Source organism: Canis lupus, chromosome 14 (assembly GCF_048164855.1).
Source record: "Canis lupus baileyi chromosome 14, mCanLup2.hap1, whole genome shotgun sequence".
In the NCBI taxonomy this organism is placed as follows: domain Eukaryota; kingdom Metazoa; phylum Chordata; class Mammalia; order Carnivora; family Canidae; genus Canis; species Canis lupus.
Window position 1 is genome coordinate 42,820,477 of NC_132851.1, and position 18,283 is coordinate 42,838,759.

The window sequence follows — 18,283 nt, forward strand, 5'->3', positions numbered from 1 at the left end:
ACAAGAAGAAGTTTGGAAGGATTTCAAACACGGGGAGGTTAAGGACCATCCTGCTGAAAGATGGAAGGCTCAAGCAGGAAATTGGAGAAGAACTAAAAAGATTCACGGAAGCCAATGAGAATGAAGATACAACCGGTCACAATCTTTGGGATACAGCAAAAGCAGCCTGAGGGGCAAATACATCGCAATGCAAGCATCCATCCAAAAACTGGAAAGCACTCAAGTACAAAAGCTAACCTTGCATGGAAAGGAGCTGGAGACAAAAAAGCAAATAGAAACTACACCCAGCAGAAGAAGAGTGTTAATAAAGATTCGACCAGAACTTAATGAAATAGAGACCAGAAGACCTGTGGAACAGATCAACAAAACAAGGAGTTGGTTCTTTGAAAAAATTAAGAACATAGATAAACCATGAGCCAGCCTTATTAAAAAGAAGAGAGAAAAGCCACGAATTAATGAAATCATGAATGACAAAGGAGAGATGACCACCAACACCAAGGAAACACAAACCATTTTAAAAAACATATCATGAGCAGCAATACACCAATAAATTAGACAATATAGAAGAAATAGACGCATTTCTGGGAAACCACAAACGACCAAAACTGGAACAGAAAGAAATAGAAAACCTGACAGGCCAATAACCAGGGAGGAAATTGAAGCCGTCATCAAAAACCTCCCAAGACACAAAAGTCCAAGGCCAGAAGGCTTCCCTGGGGAATTCTGTCAAACGTGAAAGGAGAAACCATACCTATTCTACTAAAGCCGTTCGGAATGATAGAAAGAGACGGGGTACTTCCAAACTCGTTCTCTGAGGCAAGCATCGCCTTGATTCCAAAACTAGACAACGAACCCAGCAGAAAGGAGAATTATAGACCCATATCCCCGATGAACATGGACGGAAACATTCTCAACAAGATACTAGCCAATAGGATCCAATGCGACATTAAGAGGATTGTTCACCATGACCAAGTGGGATTTATGCCCGGGATGCAAGGCTGGTTCAACACTCTAAAGCAATCAATGTGATTGGTCATATCAGCAAGAGAAAAAACAAGAACCATGGGATCTTCTCCATAGATGCAGAGAAAGCATTTGACAAAATACCGCCTCCATTCCTGATGAAAACTCTTCAGAGTGTAGGGACGGTGGGGACACTCCTTAACTCTTAAGAGCCATCTACCAAGAGCCCACAGCAAATATCATTCTCAATGGGGAAGCACTGGGAGCCTTTCCCCTAAGACCAGGAATGAGACAGGGATGTCCACTCTCACCACTGCTAGTCAACATAGTACTGGAAGTCCTAGCCTCAGACCCTGTCTGGCTCCTGGAGCGTTACCACCACATCGTGGTGCGCCCATCCAAATGAGGCCAGAGGAACCTGCTATTGTGATATTCCATTGCTGGAGCCCAGGCCTCTGCCAAGCGGTGCTCCATGGCTCATCCCACCCCTTCTGGTCAATCTTCCATCCGTATATCTGTGCTTCAGATACACTGGGTACCAGCCCACACGCCTTATAAATATCATGCATAGACCCCTGGTGATGTGCCTAGGAAGTAGATTCTAGGAGATTCCAGGCTGATCTCCACAGTGCAGGTTGGGAAACTGTGAACTATTTGAGAGACCCAGTGGGTTAGGTATGACATAGCACTGAGAAAACTCAGAAATAAAGGTCTGAATTCAGCTCCGTGTCCTCACGGGTAGACCTCATTGCATGTTCAGTGGGTTGTGTCTATGGCATTTCTTGGCACATGATGTAAAGCTAAGGGGATGGCATGGGGTAAGCATTCATCTGCCAAGAAGGGGCTCTGGATAGGGCTGACTGGAGGAAGGGGCCCAGGTCCCAGTATCTTGAAAAAGTGATGTCACTTCCTTGGTGACAGGCCTGCAACTGATTTGGAACTCTGGTGACCAGGCACCTGCATTCCACAACCGCTCACTTTACTGGAGACGGTTGAGAGAACAAGATGTCCTCTTGCTGTTGTCCTACTTTGAGTTGCTCTGGGCTCTGGAGAGTCCAGAGTGAGAGATGTTCACGTAGCTGTCGACGTCAGCTCCGCCCTCTTCTCCGACGTTTCTGCTTATGTGGCAGGAGACCTCAACAGGTACAACAAGGCAACCTGGGGAGGCCACTGGAGAGCAGGCACACTGTGATCTCAGCTGAGCGGGCTCCCACCTCTGCCACCTCCTTGTGTGTGTGTCTGTGTGTTTATGCGTGTGTGAGTGTGTCTGGGTGTGTGTGTGTATGTGTGTGTGCGAGTGTAGAGGGGACCGAGGAGAGGAACATGCCCTTCTGGGCACAAACCAGCTGCCAGCTGTTGGCAGCCTGACACACCTTTGATGTTCAGACCCCAGGCCATAGCAGGCAGATGAGAAGGGGAGTCCTGGGGACCAAGCTCAACTCCCAGTATGGGAGTCATGAGCCCAAGAGCCTCTTTCATCTGGCTTCCTCCTTGCCAGATGTCTCCACAGCTGCCCCTCTGGCCTGAACAGGAGAACGTGGTTTCTAATGCAGGTGTCCCCTGGGGGTGATGTCGCGGGAGGACCCTAAGGTCTCTTGGCCCTGTATTTACGGGGCACTCTATTTGCAGAGCTGCACCCAGGAGGTCTTCGAAGAGATGGTCTCTGGCTTCAACTATTCCAGCTCCCTAGACAATGATCTGGTGCTCCCGACAAACAGGGATCGGTGCTGCTCTGAGGTAAGAAACGGAAGAGGGCTCACCCCAGAAATATGGCCCCCACACAAATGAGGAGAGAAAGCTGGGGCCCTCCCCTAGTGTGTCCACATGAGTGTCCCACAGGCCCAACCGCAGAGAGATCTGAACCTCTACGCCTAGCCTCCAGCTACGTGGGATGTGGGAGGACACTCTTCACCTGTGTTGGAGTGGTGCAGGATATAGTTCATGTTTTGAGGAATTGGAGGGCTTTGTTTTGTTTTGTTTTCCCAAAGCCATGAGTATCTTTGCATTCTACTTCTGTTTTTTTTTTTTATAATAAAGTTGTTTTTATTGGTGTTCAGTTTGCCAACATACAGAATAACACCCAGTGCTCATCCGTCGAGTGCCCCCCTCAGTGACCGTCACCCACTCACCCACACCCCCTGCCTGCCCTCCTCCCCTTCCACCACCCCTAGCTCTTTTCCCAGAGTTAGGAGTCTTCGTGTTCTGTCTCCCTTTCTGATATTTCCCACACATTTCTTCTCCCTTCCCTTATATTCCCTTTCACTATTATTTATATTCCCCAAATGGATGAGAACATACACTGTTTGTCCTTCTCCGACTGACTTACTTCACTCAGCATAATACCCTCCAGTTCCATCCACGTCGAAGCAAATGATGGGTATTTGTCATTTCTAATGGCTGAGGAATATTCCATTGTATACATAAACCACAGCTTCTTTATCCGTTCATCTTTCGATGGACACTGAGGCTCCTTCCACAGTTTGGCTATTGTGGACATTGTTGCTGTGAACATTAGGGTGCAAGTGTCCAGGCGTCTCACTGCATCTGTATCTTTGGGGTAAATCCCCAACACTGCAATTGCAGGGTCGTAGGGCAGGTCTGTTTTTAACTCTTTGAGGAACCTCCACACACTTTTCCAGAGTGGCGGCACCAGGTCACATTCCCACCAACAGTGTAAGAGGGTTCCCTTTTCTCCACATCCTCTCCAACATTTGTGGTTTCCTGCTTTGTGAATTTTCCCCATTCTCACTGGGGCGAGGTGGTATCTCATTGTGGCTTTGATTTGTATTTCCCTGATGGCAAGTGATGCAGAGCATTTTCTCATGTGCGTGTTGGCCACGTCTGTGTCTTCCTCTGTGAGATTTCTCTTCATGTCTTTTGCCCATTTCATGATTGGATTGTTTGTTTCTTTGCTGTTGAGTTGAATAAGTTCTTTATAGATCTAGGAAACTAGCCCTTGATCTGATACGTCATTTGCAAATCTCTTCTCCCACTCTGTAGGTTGTCTTTGAGTATTGTTGACTGTATCCTTTGCTGTGTAAAAGCTTCTTATCTTGATGAAGTCCCAATAGTTCACGTTTGCTTTTATTTCTTTTGCCTTCGTGGATGTATCTTGCAAGAAGTTACTGTGGCCGAGTTCAAAAAGGGTGTTGCCTGTGTTCTCCTCTAGGATTTTGATGGAATCTTGTCTCACATTTAGATCTTTCATCCATTTTGAGTTCAATTTTGTGTCTGCTGCAAGAGAGTGGTCTAGTTTCATTCTTCTGCATGTGGATGTCCAATTTTCCCAGCACCATTTATTGAAGAGACTGTCTTTCTTCCAGTGGATCGTCTTTCCTCCTTATCGAATATTAGTTGACCATAAAGTTCAGGGTCCAATTCTGGGTTCTCTATTCTGTTCCATTGATCTATGTGTCTGTTTTTGTGCCAGGACCACACTGTCTTGATGACCACAGCTTTGTAGTACACCCTGAAATCTGGCATTGTGATGCCCCCAGCTATGGTTTTCTTTTTTAAAATTCCCCTGGCGATTCCCCTGTCTTTTCGGATTGCACACAAACCTTAAAATAATTTGTTCTAACTCTCTGAAGAAAGGCCACGGTATTTTGATAGGGATTGCATTAAACGTGTAAATTGCCCTGGGTAACATGGACATTTTCACAATATCAATTCTGCCAATCCATGAGCATGGAATATTTTTCCATCTCTTTGTGTCGTCCTCTATTTCCTTCAGATGCGTTCTGTAGCTTTTAGGGTATAGATCCTTTACCTCTTTAGTTAGGTTTATTCCTAGGTATCTTATGCTTTTGGGTGCAATTGCAAATGGGATTGACTCCTTAAGTTCACTTTCTTCAGTCTCATTGGTAGTGTAGAGAAATGCCACTGATTTCTGGGCATTGATTTTGTACCCTGCCACGCTACCAAATTGCTGTATGAGTTCTAGAAATCTTGAGGTGGAGGCTTTTGGGTTTTCTATGTAGAGTATCTTCTGTCTTCTGTTTTTATTATTTCACCTACTAGTCCCAGATATGCTTTGGAGAAGCCAGCTCCACCGTCCCTGCCGACCTTCTCTGAGCCCTTCCAAATCATCACACTAGGGAGGGTGATTTAACACAAAAGCAAGGGCGGGATGAAGTCATCCTATATGTTTTCATATCGAATGTTTACATAGTTTCTCCCTATATGTTTCTCAATAACATGTCGTCTCTCAGAACACATCAGATCATTGTAGGCCCAACAGCTCATGAGCTGTATCCTGATAGATCTTCGTAGGCCTCCATCAATGGGGCCGTCTGCCACAGGCATTCAGACTCTCAAGGCCCTGGCCTTTGACCTAATGCCATTCTCTTGCCATCTCTGCGGTCCTGCAAGGAGCACCTTATGTGTCCCCACAGACTGTTTGGGTTGCTAGACCTGCCATAACCTGGAACCCCAGATGAGGGGGAAGGCCTCTGATGCCTCCTGGCACCAGTAGCTGGCTCTTTTTGGAATGATCCACCCAGGAACGCTTGGATGAGGTGCTCATCCAAGAGTTCAACTCCTCCATCTCCCCTGACAAGCAGAAGGGGATCAGGCCACCAACCACATCCATTAAAGGCCTGCAGTGAGAGCAGGCCCCCATTCATGGTCAATCCACACGCAGAGAGGATCAGGGCATGCCCAGAGCCTACTCTAGAAAAAACTGACACCCTTGGGCCCTGCAGGAGAAGGGAATTTTCCCTTGAGCCTTCCTCCTAGGTCAGGAACAGCCGAAGCCACATCTGCTTAAGGGAAACCCCATGCAGCCCACGCTCTGGTCTCTTCTCACCTGCGATGTATATGATCTTGAACAGCATTTGAGGGTCTAGGCCTCTGTGTTCTCGTGGCAGTTGGGATGTAACTGAAGACTCTGTGGCATCCTGGTCTTCGTAAGAGCTAGTAGTTGAGAGGAATGCTGTTGTTGCTCGGCTAACAGAACGTGTTGAAGTGGCCAATGCTTTACCATGTCTTCTCTAAAACCAGTGGTACTTTGAAGCCTCGAACCTTTTTCTGTGTGGGCACTCGAGTCCCTTGTCCTGTGCAACTTTCTGAGGGGTTGGGAGTCTGTGGGCGGGGCGCCAGACCTTGATCTTCCCAGTGGTTCCCGGTTTGGAGGCTGACTACAGTGCCCCTCCTTGTGTCTCTGGTGTGAAAAGCAATCAACCCTATCCGTGAGTGAGGCCAGGACCATGCTGACGCTCAGAGAAGGGAGAATGGATGATTTTCTACAGTCCTTGGTGCCATCCTTCCAGGACAGAAGCCTCATCATCAACCCAGTCCTTTCTTGTCTCTACCAAGTGTTCACCACAGCCCAACGAGTCCTGGGCCGGCAATTCTCTAGGTGAGTGACCACCCCATACACCACTGGGGCCAAGAACAGAAGCTTTGGCGAGCAGACCACTCACCAATCTGCCACAAACCTAAGCCCCAAATCCGGTGTGCGTGGAGGATGCAGTAGAGGAGGCCCTTGGCCATTGAGAAGAGAGAAGAAGTAGAAACACCAGACTCAGACAGGTTTTCTGGATGACCAGGTCATCTACTGCAAGGCCAGCGACAGGGGGGTTGGAAGTCATGCTGAGGACATTCTCGGGGACCCCTACACAAAGAATGGTGCTATGCGAGTACCACATGGCATGAAAGGCCATGCTCTGATGCGGCTCCGCACCTGACTCTCCCCAGCACCCTCTCTCCCATCTCGGGGACCTGGCCTGACCGCAATCTGCAGGACACCTGGCCGTCCCTGCACCGGGCCTGCTTCGATGTACAGGAGTCCTGGGTGCAGGCAAACCTGTATGCCCTGTATTGCCATGCCCCCATTATCGTGATGCCACGGCAACTTCTGCAGCTCACGGAGGCAGACGCAGAGTCAGAGGGTAAGGGGGATTGCAAGCTGGGCAGACTATCTGGGATGGGGTTCAGGGGCTGCGTGTTTCTCTATCGGCCATGGACTCTGCCCTGTTTCTGGAAGGACATGGGGCAAGTCAGCCCTGTGGACAAACAATTCTCCTTATCCTGTCCCAGTGCCAGCTCCACGGCTCCTTCCGGCGTCTCCTCCGTCGGCTCCTCCAGACCTGAAACAAGAGCTGGTGCCTTCCTCACGTGTACCGGGTCCTGAACTGCAGTCAGTTCCACCACCAGCCTTCGTGGGGACTGACACTCCTTCCCTAAGCACAAAGACGGAGCCACCTCCAGCCCCAGAGGCCACCTGCCACTGGGGAACCCCCGCGCACCAGCGGCATGAGGAGCAGCCTGGGCTCATGGCCTTCCCTCCCAAGCTGGTGGCAGAGCAGTTGACCTCCATAGACGCGGTGAGCAGCGGGGCGCCCAGGCCGGGGGGCCGGGGCAGGCTTGCTTCCTGCTGTCATCTGCCCCAGTCCTGCCTTTCCCTGATGCGCACTTGTGTGGTCGGGGTCCAGATCTCAGCTCCATCCCTTACCAACCACCTCACCCTGTCCAGTTCCTCAAACCCTTGCTCTCACTGTCCAGCTGCAGACTGTGGAGCTAGACCATGGGATGGACTGACCCAGAGTCCCTGTGTCGATTACATGAGCCAGAACTGATACGTAAAGGGGCAGGCCCTGGTCCTGGGCGGGCAGCGGGGGCAACTCACTGTGTGCGGCCGAGCCCACGACTCACCACGCACCTGCCTTGGAGGCCGAGCACCCCACACTTATTAGGCATCTAATGGAAACCGAAGTTCAGGGAGGCAGACAAATGTGTGGCTGTCCCCTACTCTGTGAGAATGTGCTGCTGAGAGGGGAGGAGGGCCAGGGCATGAACACTGGGAGGGGAAGATGCCCCCTGAGGATCCCCCTTAAACTGCCACCTGTAACTTGAAGTTAGTGGGGATGATCAGGGTACAGAGGCCCTCCTGCCCCCCTACCACCCCCTGGCAGTACCTGCTCCTCGTTCATCCTGCACTGGGCTCCCTCAGGGAAGAGCAATGGAGGGCAGTCCAGGGACTCTAACTGGGTCAGGCCACTTTCTGTGCTGGCTGAGCCCCGGCTCTGACAGGGGACCCCTATGTAGGACATGAATCCTGCATGTGCAATGGCTGTGTGAGCGAGCGTCCCCCTATTCTCTAGGATCTTTTCAAGAAGGTGCAGCCCCAACAGTGCCTGGGCTCCATCTGGTCCAAGAGAAATGAGCCTGGATATGAGCACCGGACATGCACAGTCAGTGCCACCGTCACCCAGTTCAACAACGTGGCCAACTGCGTCATCACCACCTGCCTTGGCAACGCACGCATGACGGCCCGGGACAGGGCGGAGGTGGTGGAGCACTGGATCAAGGTGGCCAAGGTCAGCCTACGGGAGGCCCGGCTGACCTGCTCTTCTGAGCCTGGCAACTGCTCTTCCCTTGATCATTCCTCAAGGCTGAAGTCTCTGCTCTGAGTTCTTCTTCCCGGGAACATGCTGCCCATCCCTTGCATGGCCTGATGTTGGGATGCTCAGTTCCCACATGACTCTTTCCTTGGAGGGAAGGGAAATGCCGCCTCTCCCCAGCAGGGCTCCTCGGGGGGTCCTCCATGCGCCCTTCTGTAGGCCCCTGCACATCCGTCTCATGCAGGAGAGGAGACTGACACTGAGCAGAGTGCAGCTCTCCAGCAGACAGGGCTCCTGCTGGCCACCTGACAGCTCATGCTCTTCCTCCCCAGGCCTGCCGAACCTTACGGAACTACTCCTCCCTGCACGCCATCCTCTCGGCTCTGCAGAGTGTCTCAATTCACCGCCTGAAGAACACATGGGCCAAAGTTTCCAGGTGAGGGGTCCTTGCTCCAGAAGGACCATGAACGATGAGAGATGTCCCATAGGCCTGTCCTTTCTGGCTTCCTCGGTCACCCTGGACTTCCTAGGAGGCAGGAATCCATGACAACAGGATGTGGGTGGGCAGGCGGGCAGGGGATTTTCTCAGGCTTCCTGGCCAAGAGGCCACCATGCCTCCAAAGGTCCCCATTTGGGGAGTCTGGGCTGAGCTGAGGTACAAGGTTTTGGATGCGAACATGACAGCAACTAGAGTCTCTTCGCAATTGAAACCAAAACTGACCAAAGCAGAGCCGTTCAATTAATAGGGCATCGGATGCACCGGATGACCCTCCAAAGAGCTCCCTCCCGTGTCCTTCAACGACCTGAGTGCTCAGAGGAACCCAAGGAAACCCTGATCCAGCAGTTGAACTCCTTCGAGGTCTCAGATCACAGGGTCTGCCCTCAACCCGACCCTAGTGTTCCAACATCCGTCCTGCCTTCTTTCTCTCTCCTCAGGAAGAAGATTCAAGCATTTGAAAAACTGTGTTCCCAGGACAATCCCCAGAGCAGGAACCTGCTTCTCAAGGTAGTATGGGAGGTGTTGGGATAGAAAGAGAGGCGGCGTGGGAGCAACGGTGTCCTACGTGACTGAATTAGGGACTGGCCCGGAGCATTCCTTCGGCGAGTGAAGCCTTTGGCATGAACGTGGACGCAGCCTGGGGTGAAAATCCACCAGGGGTGGAAAAGCAGCTGCTGCTCAACCAGGATCCCTGAGCTGGACCCTCGTGCTCCCTGTCGCCAGCCGGTCCCGATGGGGGCCTCTCCCGAACTGGAGAGCCCAGAGGACAGGCCTGCGCCCAGCGAGGGGTTTGAATGGGATGAGGGCCCCAACGGGGATGGTAGGAATAGGACCCTGGGTCCTCGGGAGACCGAGGGAGGGAGCTGGAATTCGCCCCTTTCCCAGTGAGGAACCAGGCTCAGGGAGGCCAGGCTGCAAGCTCCAGGTCACACAGGGAGTGAATGCTGGAGCTGAGGTTGTTCTGGAATCCCTCACGGGAGGCTGAAGGAGGACGTTGCGGCTACCCTCTGCTTCTGGTCGATGTCCAGGGTGTGAGGTCAAAGATGGGTGGTGGAAGGGGAGGTGGGCGGGGTGTGGGGGCGCCTGGGTGACGGGCACTGGGAGGGGCACCTGATGGCATGAGCACTGGGTGTTATTCTATATGTTGGCAAAATGAACAGCATTAGAAATAAATATATACATAAAAAGAAAAGAAAAAAGAAAGTTTGGTGGGAGTAGTGGCCCGAGGTGATCACGGTCTTGAGGAACTTGTCCTTGGCCCTACAGGACCGGCCGGCTAAGCTTGGAGCCCTGGGGATCAACATGCAGACAGCATGGAAGAGGCGGCAGCAGCAGCAGGTGAGCGAGCCCCGGATCCGTGGCCTCGAGCCCAGAGGAGAGGGTTCTCCCCGGAGAGCTGGAAGGCCCCAAATCAAGGCAGGTGGGGCCGTCCAACTCCAGCTCTGCCTCCCGTAGCCACAGCTTCGACAACCCTTCTTTCGAGGTGACCCGGAGGAGGGTCTATACAGCTGGAAACAATGTGTCAGTGGTGGCAGGGCCCGGAGCACCTACACCCCGATGTCCTACAGCTCGCCCTTGACGCGCTTAGGAGGACTCTGGTGTTGTGGGAGGGTGAGGGGGGGAGCCCAGGGGAGGCCCCAAGGGTCCTGGTGTGCACCACGTGGGAGCTGGGGCGGGCGGGCCGGGGTGCTGACCTGTCCCAGGGAGGGACCCCGGGGACCCGAGAGCAGGGCCTCATTCCTTCCCCGCCCCGACACAGGGTGTCGTCCCCTTCCTGGGCTCCTTCCTCACCGAGCTCTTCATGCTGGATACTGCCATGGAGGAGTACCTGGAGGTGCGTGGGCCCGGGGCTGGGACGGGGGGCCAGAGTCCTGATGTGGGGGAGCACAGGGCCCCTGAGCCGAGCCCCGAGCTCTCCGTCCTTGGCAAGTCTCCCCTCCTGAAAGGCTCCCCGCTGCCCTGGGAGCGCGGGTCCAGGGCCCAGGGCTGGGAGGAGTGAGGGAGGCTGCACCTAGGTCACGGGTCCCGAGATCGAGTCTGCGGCCCGAATGCCAAGCGGCTGAGGTCAGGCTGGGTGGGCCTCAGCCTGTGGGGGCCGAGTGACGTCAGGGTCCCCGGCCTGAGCGGCCCTTAGCGAGCCTCGCATCTCCTGCCCACCTGAGGCTTTGGCCTCCCCTCCTGTGCTCCGGGACGCCAGATCCGCTCCCTCCCCGCCAGGTCTCCTTTCCCTGGACCCAGGGCCTGGCCTGGATCGCAGGCCTGTCACCGGGGTGTCCTGGCCCCTGTGTGCCTGGCCCTAGGGCGTGAGTGGGGGTGGGTAGCGGCACCCAGTAGCACCCGAGGCCTCTCCCCGATGGACTGTGCTTGTCTGCTTTCCAGGGCAATGAGGTCAACCACCGGAAGAAGAACAAGGTGAGGCTCTCTCTGAGCTCCCGCACGGAGGGGGAGGCTGGGGCTGTCAGAGGGGTCCCCGGGAGCACCACGCCGGGCCTCCATCCCCTCATTGTCACATTGTCGGGGACGGTTCCCTGAGAAAGGGAAAGTCCCCGCAGTTGGCCAGGCCAGAGGCGCGGCCATCAGGGACACCTGGCCAGGGCTGGGCCGGGTGGGCTCCCCTCTGAGAACCAGCTGGGACGGGAGGAGTGTGCAGGATGGGGGGTCGCCACGTGTCAGAGACCAGCCCCGGGCCCCTGTCCCCGGGCGCAGCCCCCGAAGGCCTCGCCGCCCCCAGGCTCCTCATGCCCCCGTCCTCTCTCCGGGCCCAGGAGTACCGAGTCCTGACCGAGATCCTGCTGCTCCAGGTGGCCGCGGATCGGTACCGCATCGAGCCCGAGCAGCCGTTCCGGGCCTGGTTCCAGTCTGGGACGTGGCTCAGCGAGGAGGAGAGGTGAGGCCCCCAGGGCTGAGGGCGGGAGGGCGGCCTGCTCAGGGGCCCCTCAGGGATCCTTCTCCTTTGGCTCCCGGGGCGGCCTCCAGCCCTGCTGCTGGGGCTCCAGGCTCCAGCTCCTTGGAAATCCCAGGGGAGACTCCGGACCTGAAGCTCCTGCTCAACTCACACGTGTCCCTCTGTCCTCAGCTACACCCTGTCCTGCCAGCTGGAGCCCCGAGCCGGCCACCAGACAGGAGGAGCCGGCCGCAGTCACCCTCAGGCCTGAGCCGAGGTGCAGGGGCCTCAAGGGGACGGGGCCCGTCTGTGCGACACCACTTCCTCCCGCCTCTTCTATTGGGAGGATGATATGTCATGGTCTTAACTCATAAATGGAAGATTTCAATGTTGTGATATTAAAGCCGCTTTACTGTCCAGGAGTCGTTTGGGTCTTTTGCTTCCTGTTGGAATCTAAGAGAATCAAAAGGTCTCATAGTCATTTTCTATCTTTTCCATCCAGATATTGTTTTCTTTATTGACGAGGGACAGACAGAGGCGGGCTCCGTGTGGGGGGTCGGTCATGGGCCTGAAACCCAGGGCTCCAGGGTCAGGATCTGAGACAGAGGCAGAGGCCCCGACACTGAGCCACCAGGCGACCCTCTTGTGCTCATTTTATAGGAGAAATCTTACAGAGTCCCCAGCTCCTGTATGTGGGAAGAAGTAGAGGATCCAGCCTCCTCCCAGCTCCTGAAGTGCATCCCCAGGCCCCCTTCCCCAGAGGACAGTGTCAGGAACTTGGGCAGACAGCAGAGACACCCCTCAGAGCTGCTGATATTCAGAGGGTGCAGGGACTTCCCCAGGAACAGCAACACCCCTGACCTGGGGGTCCTGAAGGGGACCGCCCGCCAGGACCCTCTCCTGCCCAGGACAGGGGCTCCCTTTGTACGCTTTCAAGGAAGGAGGACTTTGTCTTGCCACTTCTTCTGATGTGGATTCTTTTGGCTTGGGTTTCGGGTTTGCCATTCCCATTATTCGGAGCGTGGAGTCGTCTAGGTCAACCTCTGCAATTGCATCAACACCAAAGTGGGCACACACGTAAAGAGACCCTGTGCTGCACATGGACGGCATGAGGCCAGGGGAAGATCATTAGTGGATGACCTCAGGGCAGGCACGGCTTCCATCCTCAGTCTCGCTCTTGGGTTCCAACTTCACCCCTGACCAAGCCTGGAATCCTCCTGGGTCCTTGACAGTGATCTCTGACGTCCTTTTCCCTCTTGGTGTGCATGAGGGGGAGAGATATTTGTGTACATGAAGGCCACACCTGGGCCAGGTTCCATGAACTCCTGTGCTGACTCCTGAGCTAAGATCTCCTGCCTCCCTGTACCTCCCTGGGCAGCTCTCTTGAAAGCAGCAATTCCCTGATGGCCCCAGTTTCTTGGTCGAGGGCCTAGTGGCCGCTCTTCCCTGCTTGGACCTGATGGGTCAGACATCGGCTCCCCCTTGCCAGAATAATGGTTCGGCCGCAGAAACCCACACAATCTCCCTGCGAGACAGGTCTTTGTTGTTCTGATGTCCGTGGTCCCAGACATTCAGCAGCTTGCACACTCAGGCTCAGTGTACACACTTAGACTGTCTTGTCTGGAATCGCTAACTGAGCCTGACCCCTTAGGTCTTATACTTCGGTTATGTCATGGGGGCTCATGAGCCTTTGCTGTCTGGATCGTTGATAGATGATGAATGAGAGAGGAGCATTCAGGGACTTCCGTGAGGGCAATGCCACCAAGCTGATGACCTGAAGGATCAAATGGCAATAAATATATTCCTATCAATTACCATACGAATGGGGCAGGGGGCAAGGGGGTGGAAGAAGAGGGTCTGCAGGTCACCTGCCCCCCCCAACTTACCTAGATAACTTTAGCATCATCCTGAAAACCTATGAATTCGGCCTGAGATTTAAATAGAGAGTAGCTGGAAGGCCGCAGTGAGAAGATTTGGCGCTTCTCTGAAGGTCGGAAGATGGGGAAAAAGTAAACAAATAAAAAAGCCAACAAGGGGAGGCCCCCCGAAGAACCAGGCTGAGGCTCCAGGGCGAGGCCCCCAGGGCAGGAGAGCCCCCCCGCCCCCGAGGAGCATGAGTTCCAATGAGTTTGGCAGGATCCCAGGAGGGTGGGGAGGCCCTCAGGCTCCCGGGGGCACTAACAGAGCACCTGCGCCCAGGGGGAGCCCCCACCCCGCGGCCAAGATGCCTAAAGGGCTGCAGGGGGCCCCAGGGCCCCGAGTGCGGATTCCAGCAACGCAGGTCCCAGCGCCCAGGGTACTAGGGGCACAGCCCAGGACCTGGCTTCCACCCGGGACAGGCAAAGCCCAAAGGCCCAGGAGAGGAGGATGTTCCTGCCCAGGGGGATCCAAGTTGTGCAGGTCCACGGCCCTGCCCCTGGAGCATCCAGGCCCCTGGAGACTGGGAGCTGAGGTAGCTACTGCGGGAGCTGACTCCAGGGCTGGGGAGCCGGCTGCCGCCACAGTGGTTCCTCCTGGGGTCACCTTGTACCTGGGATGAGCAGGGACCTCACAGGATGAACAGCTCCCACTTTGCCGTGCACCTGGCAGGGGCCTGCGCAGCTCCCCCAGGTTCTCATTCCTTAGAAACAGCACAGCAGGACCTGCCACCAGAAGACCACCTAGAAGGACAGCAGAAAAGCCTGTTATTGCCCAAACAGCACTGCAAAGGTCCAGGGTAAGTCGAGGGGGTTACAGTACATAGATTCAGAGGATACGCCCCCTGGCTTTTGGTTTTCTGTTTGCTTCCCCTCCGTTTTTTCTCTTCTCCTCCACGTCCTCCTCCTCTTCCTCCCCCTCCTCCTCCTCCCTCTTCTTCTTCTTTCCTTTTTTTCTGCTCTTTTCTCCTTTTCCCAATACAACTTGTTTCTGGCCACTCTGCACTGAGCAAAATGACTGAAGGAAAAACTAACCTCAAAAGTGAGACTCAGGAACATTCCTCTTTCTCACTGAGTTACAGAATTTGGATTACAATTCAACGTCAGAAAGCCAATTCAGAAGCACAATTATAAAGCTACTGGTGTCTCTAGAAAAAAGCGTAAAGGATTCAAGAGACTTCATGACTGCAGATTTTAGAGGTCACCAGGCAGAAATTAGAAATCAGTTAAATGAGATGCAATCCAAACTAGAGGTCCTAAAGACGAGGGTTCATGAGGTAGAAGAACGAGTGAGAGACATAGAAGACAAGTTGAAGGCAAAGAGGGAAACTGAGAAAAAAAGATAAAAACATTTAAAAGATCATGAGGATCGGTGAAGGGAAAAAAATGACAGCCTCAGAAGGAAAAATCTCCATTTCCTTGGGGTTCCCGAGGGCGCCGCAAGGGACAGAGGTCCAGACATGCATTTGAACAAATCATAGCTCAGAACTTTCCTCACTTGGGAAGGGAAACAGGCATTCAGATCCAGGAAATGAAGAGATTCCACCCCAAAAGGAATAAAAACCAGTCAACACCTCGACATTGAATACTGAAACTTGCAAATTCCAAAGAGAAAGAGAAGATACTTAAAGCAGCAAGAGACAAGAGATCTCTGACTTTTATGGGTAGAAATATGAGATTAACAGCAGACCTCTCCAGAGAGACCTGACAGGCCAGAAAGGGCCGGCAGGATGCATTCAGGATCCTAAATGAGATGAACCTGCAGCCGAGATTACTAAATCCAGCACGGCTCTCATCCAGAATAGAAGGAGAGATCAAGAGCTTCCAAGATAGGCAGGAACTGAAAGAATATGTGACCACCAAGCCGGCTCTGCAAGAAATACAAAGGGGGACTCTGTAATAGAAAGAGGAGGTCCAAGGAAACAATCCACAAAAACAGGGACTGCATAGGTATCATGATGACACTAAATTCCTATCTTTCAATACTAACTCTGAACGGGAATGGACTTAATGAGCCCATCAAAAGGTGCAGGGTTTCAGACTGGATGAAAAAGCAAGACCTACCTATTTGCTGTCTACAAGAGACTCATTTCATTTTTATTTTTTTAAGATTGATTGATTGATGATGGACATAGAGAGAGAGAGAGAGGCAGAGACACAGGAGGAGAGAGAAGCAGGCTCCAGGCCAGGAGCCGGACGTGGGACTCGATCCCGGGAATCCAGGATCGCGCCCTAGGCCAAAGGCAGGTGCCAAACTGCTGAGCCACCCAGGGATCCATGAGACTCATTTGGGGCAAACACCTACAGCCTGAAAATGAATGGGTGAAGAACCATGTACCATTCAAATGGTCCTCAAAAGTAAGCAGGGGTAGCCATCCTTATATCAGATAAACTAAAGTTTAACCCCAAGACTGTAGGAAGAGATGAAGAGGGACACTATATCATACTTAAAGGATCGACCCAACAAGAAGACCTAACAATCATCAATATTTATGCCCCGAATGTGGGTGCTGCCAAGTATATCAGCCAGTTAGTAACCAAAGTTAAGACATACTGAGATAACGATACACTTACTCTTGGTGACTTGAATGTAGCGCTTTCTACGATCCACAGATCTTGTAAGCACAACATCTCCAAAGAAACCAGAGCTTTAAATGATAGACCGGACGAGATGGATTTCACAGATATTTGCAGAAATTTACATCAGACTAACTGAATACACATTTTTCTCAACTGCGCATGGAACTTTCTCCAGAATAGACCACATACTGGGTCACAAATCAGGCCTGAACCGATACCAAAAGATTGGGATCGTCCCCTGCCTATTTTGGCACCATAATGCTTTGAAATTAGAACTAAATCACAAGAAGAAGTTTGGAAGGATTTCAAACACGGGGAGGTTAAGGACCATCCTGCTGAAAGATGGAAGGCTCAAGCAGGAAATTGGAGAAGAACTAAAAAGATTCACGGAAGCCAATGAGAATGAAGATACAACCGGTCACAATCTTTGGGATACAGCAAAAGCAGCCTGAGGGGCAAATACATCGCAATGCAAGCATCCATCCAAAAACTGGAAAGCACTCAAGTACAAAAGCTAACCTTGCATGGAAAGGAGCTGGAGACAAAAAAGCAAATAGAAACTACACCCAGCAGAAGAAGAGTGTTAATAAAGATTCGACCAGAACTTAATGAAATAGAGACCAGAAGACCTGTGGAACAGATCAACAAAACAAGGAGTTGGTTCTTTGAAAAAATTAAGAACATAGATAAACCATGAGCCAGCCTTATTAAAAAGAAGAGAGAAAAGCCACGAATTAATGAAATCATGAATGACAAAGGAGAGATGACCACCAACACCAAGGAAACACAAACCATTTTAAAAAACATATCATGAGCAGCAATACACCAATAAATTAGACAATATAGAAGAAATAGACGCATTTCTGGGAAACCACAAACGACCAAAACTGGAACAGAAAGAAATAGAAAACCTGACAGGCCAATAACCAGGGAGGAAATTGAAGCCTCATCAAAAAACCTCCCAAGACGCAAAAGTCCAAGGCCAGAGGCCTTCCCTGGGGAATTCTGTCAAACGTGAAAGGAGAAACCATACCTATTCTACTAAAGCTGTTCGGAATGATAGAAAGAGACGGGGTACTTCCAAACTCGTTCTCTGAGGCCAGCATCGCCTTGATTCCAAAACTAGACAACGAACCCAGCAGAAAGGAGAATTATAGACCCATATCCCTGATGAACATGGACGGAAACATTCTCAACAAGATACTAGCCAATAGGATCCAATGCGACATTAAGAGGATTGTTCACCATGACCAAGTGGGATTTATGCCCGGGATGCAAGGCTGGTTCAACACTCTAAAGCAATCAATGTGATTGGTCATATCAGCAAGAGAAAAATCAAGAACCATGGGATCTTCTCCATAGATGCAGAGAAAGCATTTGACAAAATACCGCCTCCATTCCTGATGAAAACTCTTCAGAGTGTAGGGACGGTGGGGACACTCCTTAACTCTTAAGAGCCATCTACCAAGAGCCCACAGCAAATATCATTCTCAATGGGGAAGCACTGGGAGCCTTTCCCCTAAGACCAGGAATGAGACAGGGATGTCCACTCTCACCACTGCTAGTCAACATAGTACTGGAAGTCCTAGCCTCAGACCCTGTCTGGCTCCTGGAGCGTTACCACCACATCGTGGTGCGCCCATCGAAATGAGGCCAGAGGAACCTGCTATTGTGATATTCCATTGCTGGAGCCCAGGCCTCTGCCAAGCGGTGCTCCATGGCTCATCCCACCCCTTCTGGTCAATCTTCCATCCGTATATCTGTGCTTCAGATACACTGGGTACCAGCCCACACGCCTTATAAATATCATGCATAGACCCCTGGTGATGTGCCTAGGAAGTAGATTCTAGGAGATTCCAGGCTGATCTCCACAGTGCAGGTTGGGAAACTGTGAACTATTTGAGAGACCCAGTGGGTTAGGTATGACATAGCACTGAGAAAACTCAGAAATAAAGGTCTGAATTCAGCTCCGTGTCCTCACGGGTAGACCTCATTGCATGTTCAGTGGGTTGTGTCTATGGCATTTCTTGGCACATGATGTAAAGCTAAGGGGATGGCATGGGGTAAGCATTCATCTGCCAAGAAGGGGCTCTGGATA

At 52.3% G+C, this 18,283-nt stretch overlaps 2 protein-coding genes and 1 long non-coding RNA gene across 5 annotated transcripts; 2 read left to right on the forward strand and 1 right to left on the reverse strand.

Annotated features, from left to right (window-relative positions):
• Positions 1-1,948: 1,948 nt before the first annotated feature.
• On the forward strand, positions 1,949-9,811 carry LOC140604022 (ral guanine nucleotide dissociation stimulator-like). 2 transcript variants are annotated; one of them, XM_072774900.1, is made up of 8 exons: positions 1,949-2,106; positions 2,593-2,700; positions 6,138-6,322; positions 6,661-6,854; positions 7,003-7,289; positions 8,067-8,282; positions 8,639-8,742; positions 9,243-9,811. In XM_072774900.1, exons 1-8 carry the CDS (start codon positions 1,969-1,971, stop codon positions 9,334-9,336), a joined length of 1,326 nt encoding a protein of 441 aa, XP_072631001.1. In that variant the 5' UTR covers positions 1,949-1,968; the 3' UTR covers positions 9,337-9,811. The 2 variants fall into 2 exon arrangements, with proteins under 2 accessions (XP_072631001.1, XP_072631002.1); XM_072774901.1 differs by lacking the exon at positions 9,243-9,811 and adding an exon at positions 9,053-9,218.
• Positions 9,812-9,929: 118 nt separating this feature from the next.
• Positions 9,930-12,106, forward strand: LOC140604023 (ral guanine nucleotide dissociation stimulator-like). 2 transcript variants are annotated; one of them, XM_072774902.1, is made up of 6 exons: positions 9,930-10,143; positions 10,261-10,416; positions 10,565-10,639; positions 11,185-11,217; positions 11,571-11,692; positions 11,882-12,106. In XM_072774902.1, exons 1-6 carry the CDS (start codon positions 10,108-10,110, stop codon positions 11,958-11,960), a joined length of 501 nt encoding a protein of 166 aa, XP_072631003.1. In that variant the 5' UTR covers positions 9,930-10,107; the 3' UTR covers positions 11,961-12,106. The 2 variants fall into 2 exon arrangements, with proteins under 2 accessions (XP_072631003.1, XP_072631004.1); XM_072774903.1 differs by lacking the exon at positions 10,261-10,416 and having other exon boundaries at positions 9,947-10,143.
• LOC140604024 (uncharacterized) lies at positions 11,843-14,353 on the reverse strand. Its single transcript, XR_012007059.1, has 3 exons — positions 14,220-14,353; positions 13,576-13,673; positions 11,843-13,463 (listed from the first exon to the last, which is right to left on the reverse strand). It is a non-coding gene; the product is annotated as an uncharacterized lncRNA (long non-coding RNA).
• Between the last annotated feature and the right edge of the window lie 3,930 nt (positions 14,354-18,283).

Excerpts from the sequence above, each read along its gene's own strand:
- LOC140604022 (XM_072774900.1), top strand. The coding sequence starts at position 1,969 with ATGTCCTCTTGCTGTTGTCCTACTTTGAGTTGCTCTGGGCTCTGGAGA. Across the intron at positions 2,701-6,137 it reads GGGATCGGTGCTGCTCTGAG|CAATCAACCCTATCCGTGAG; the intron begins GTAAGAAACGGA and ends TGGTGTGAAAAG. Across the intron at positions 8,743-9,242 it reads ACATGGGCCAAAGTTTCCAG|GAAGAAGATTCAAGCATTTG; the intron begins GTGAGGGGTCCT and ends CTCTCTCCTCAG.
- LOC140604023 (XM_072774902.1), top strand. The coding sequence starts at position 10,108 with ATGCAGACAGCATGGAAGAGGCGGCAGCAGCAGCAG. Across the intron at positions 10,417-10,564 it reads GACTCTGGTGTTGTGGGAGG|GGTGTCGTCCCCTTCCTGGG; the intron begins GTGAGGGGGGGA and ends GCCCCGACACAG. Across the intron at positions 11,218-11,570 it reads ACCACCGGAAGAAGAACAAG|GAGTACCGAGTCCTGACCGA; the intron begins GTGAGGCTCTCT and ends CTCCGGGCCCAG.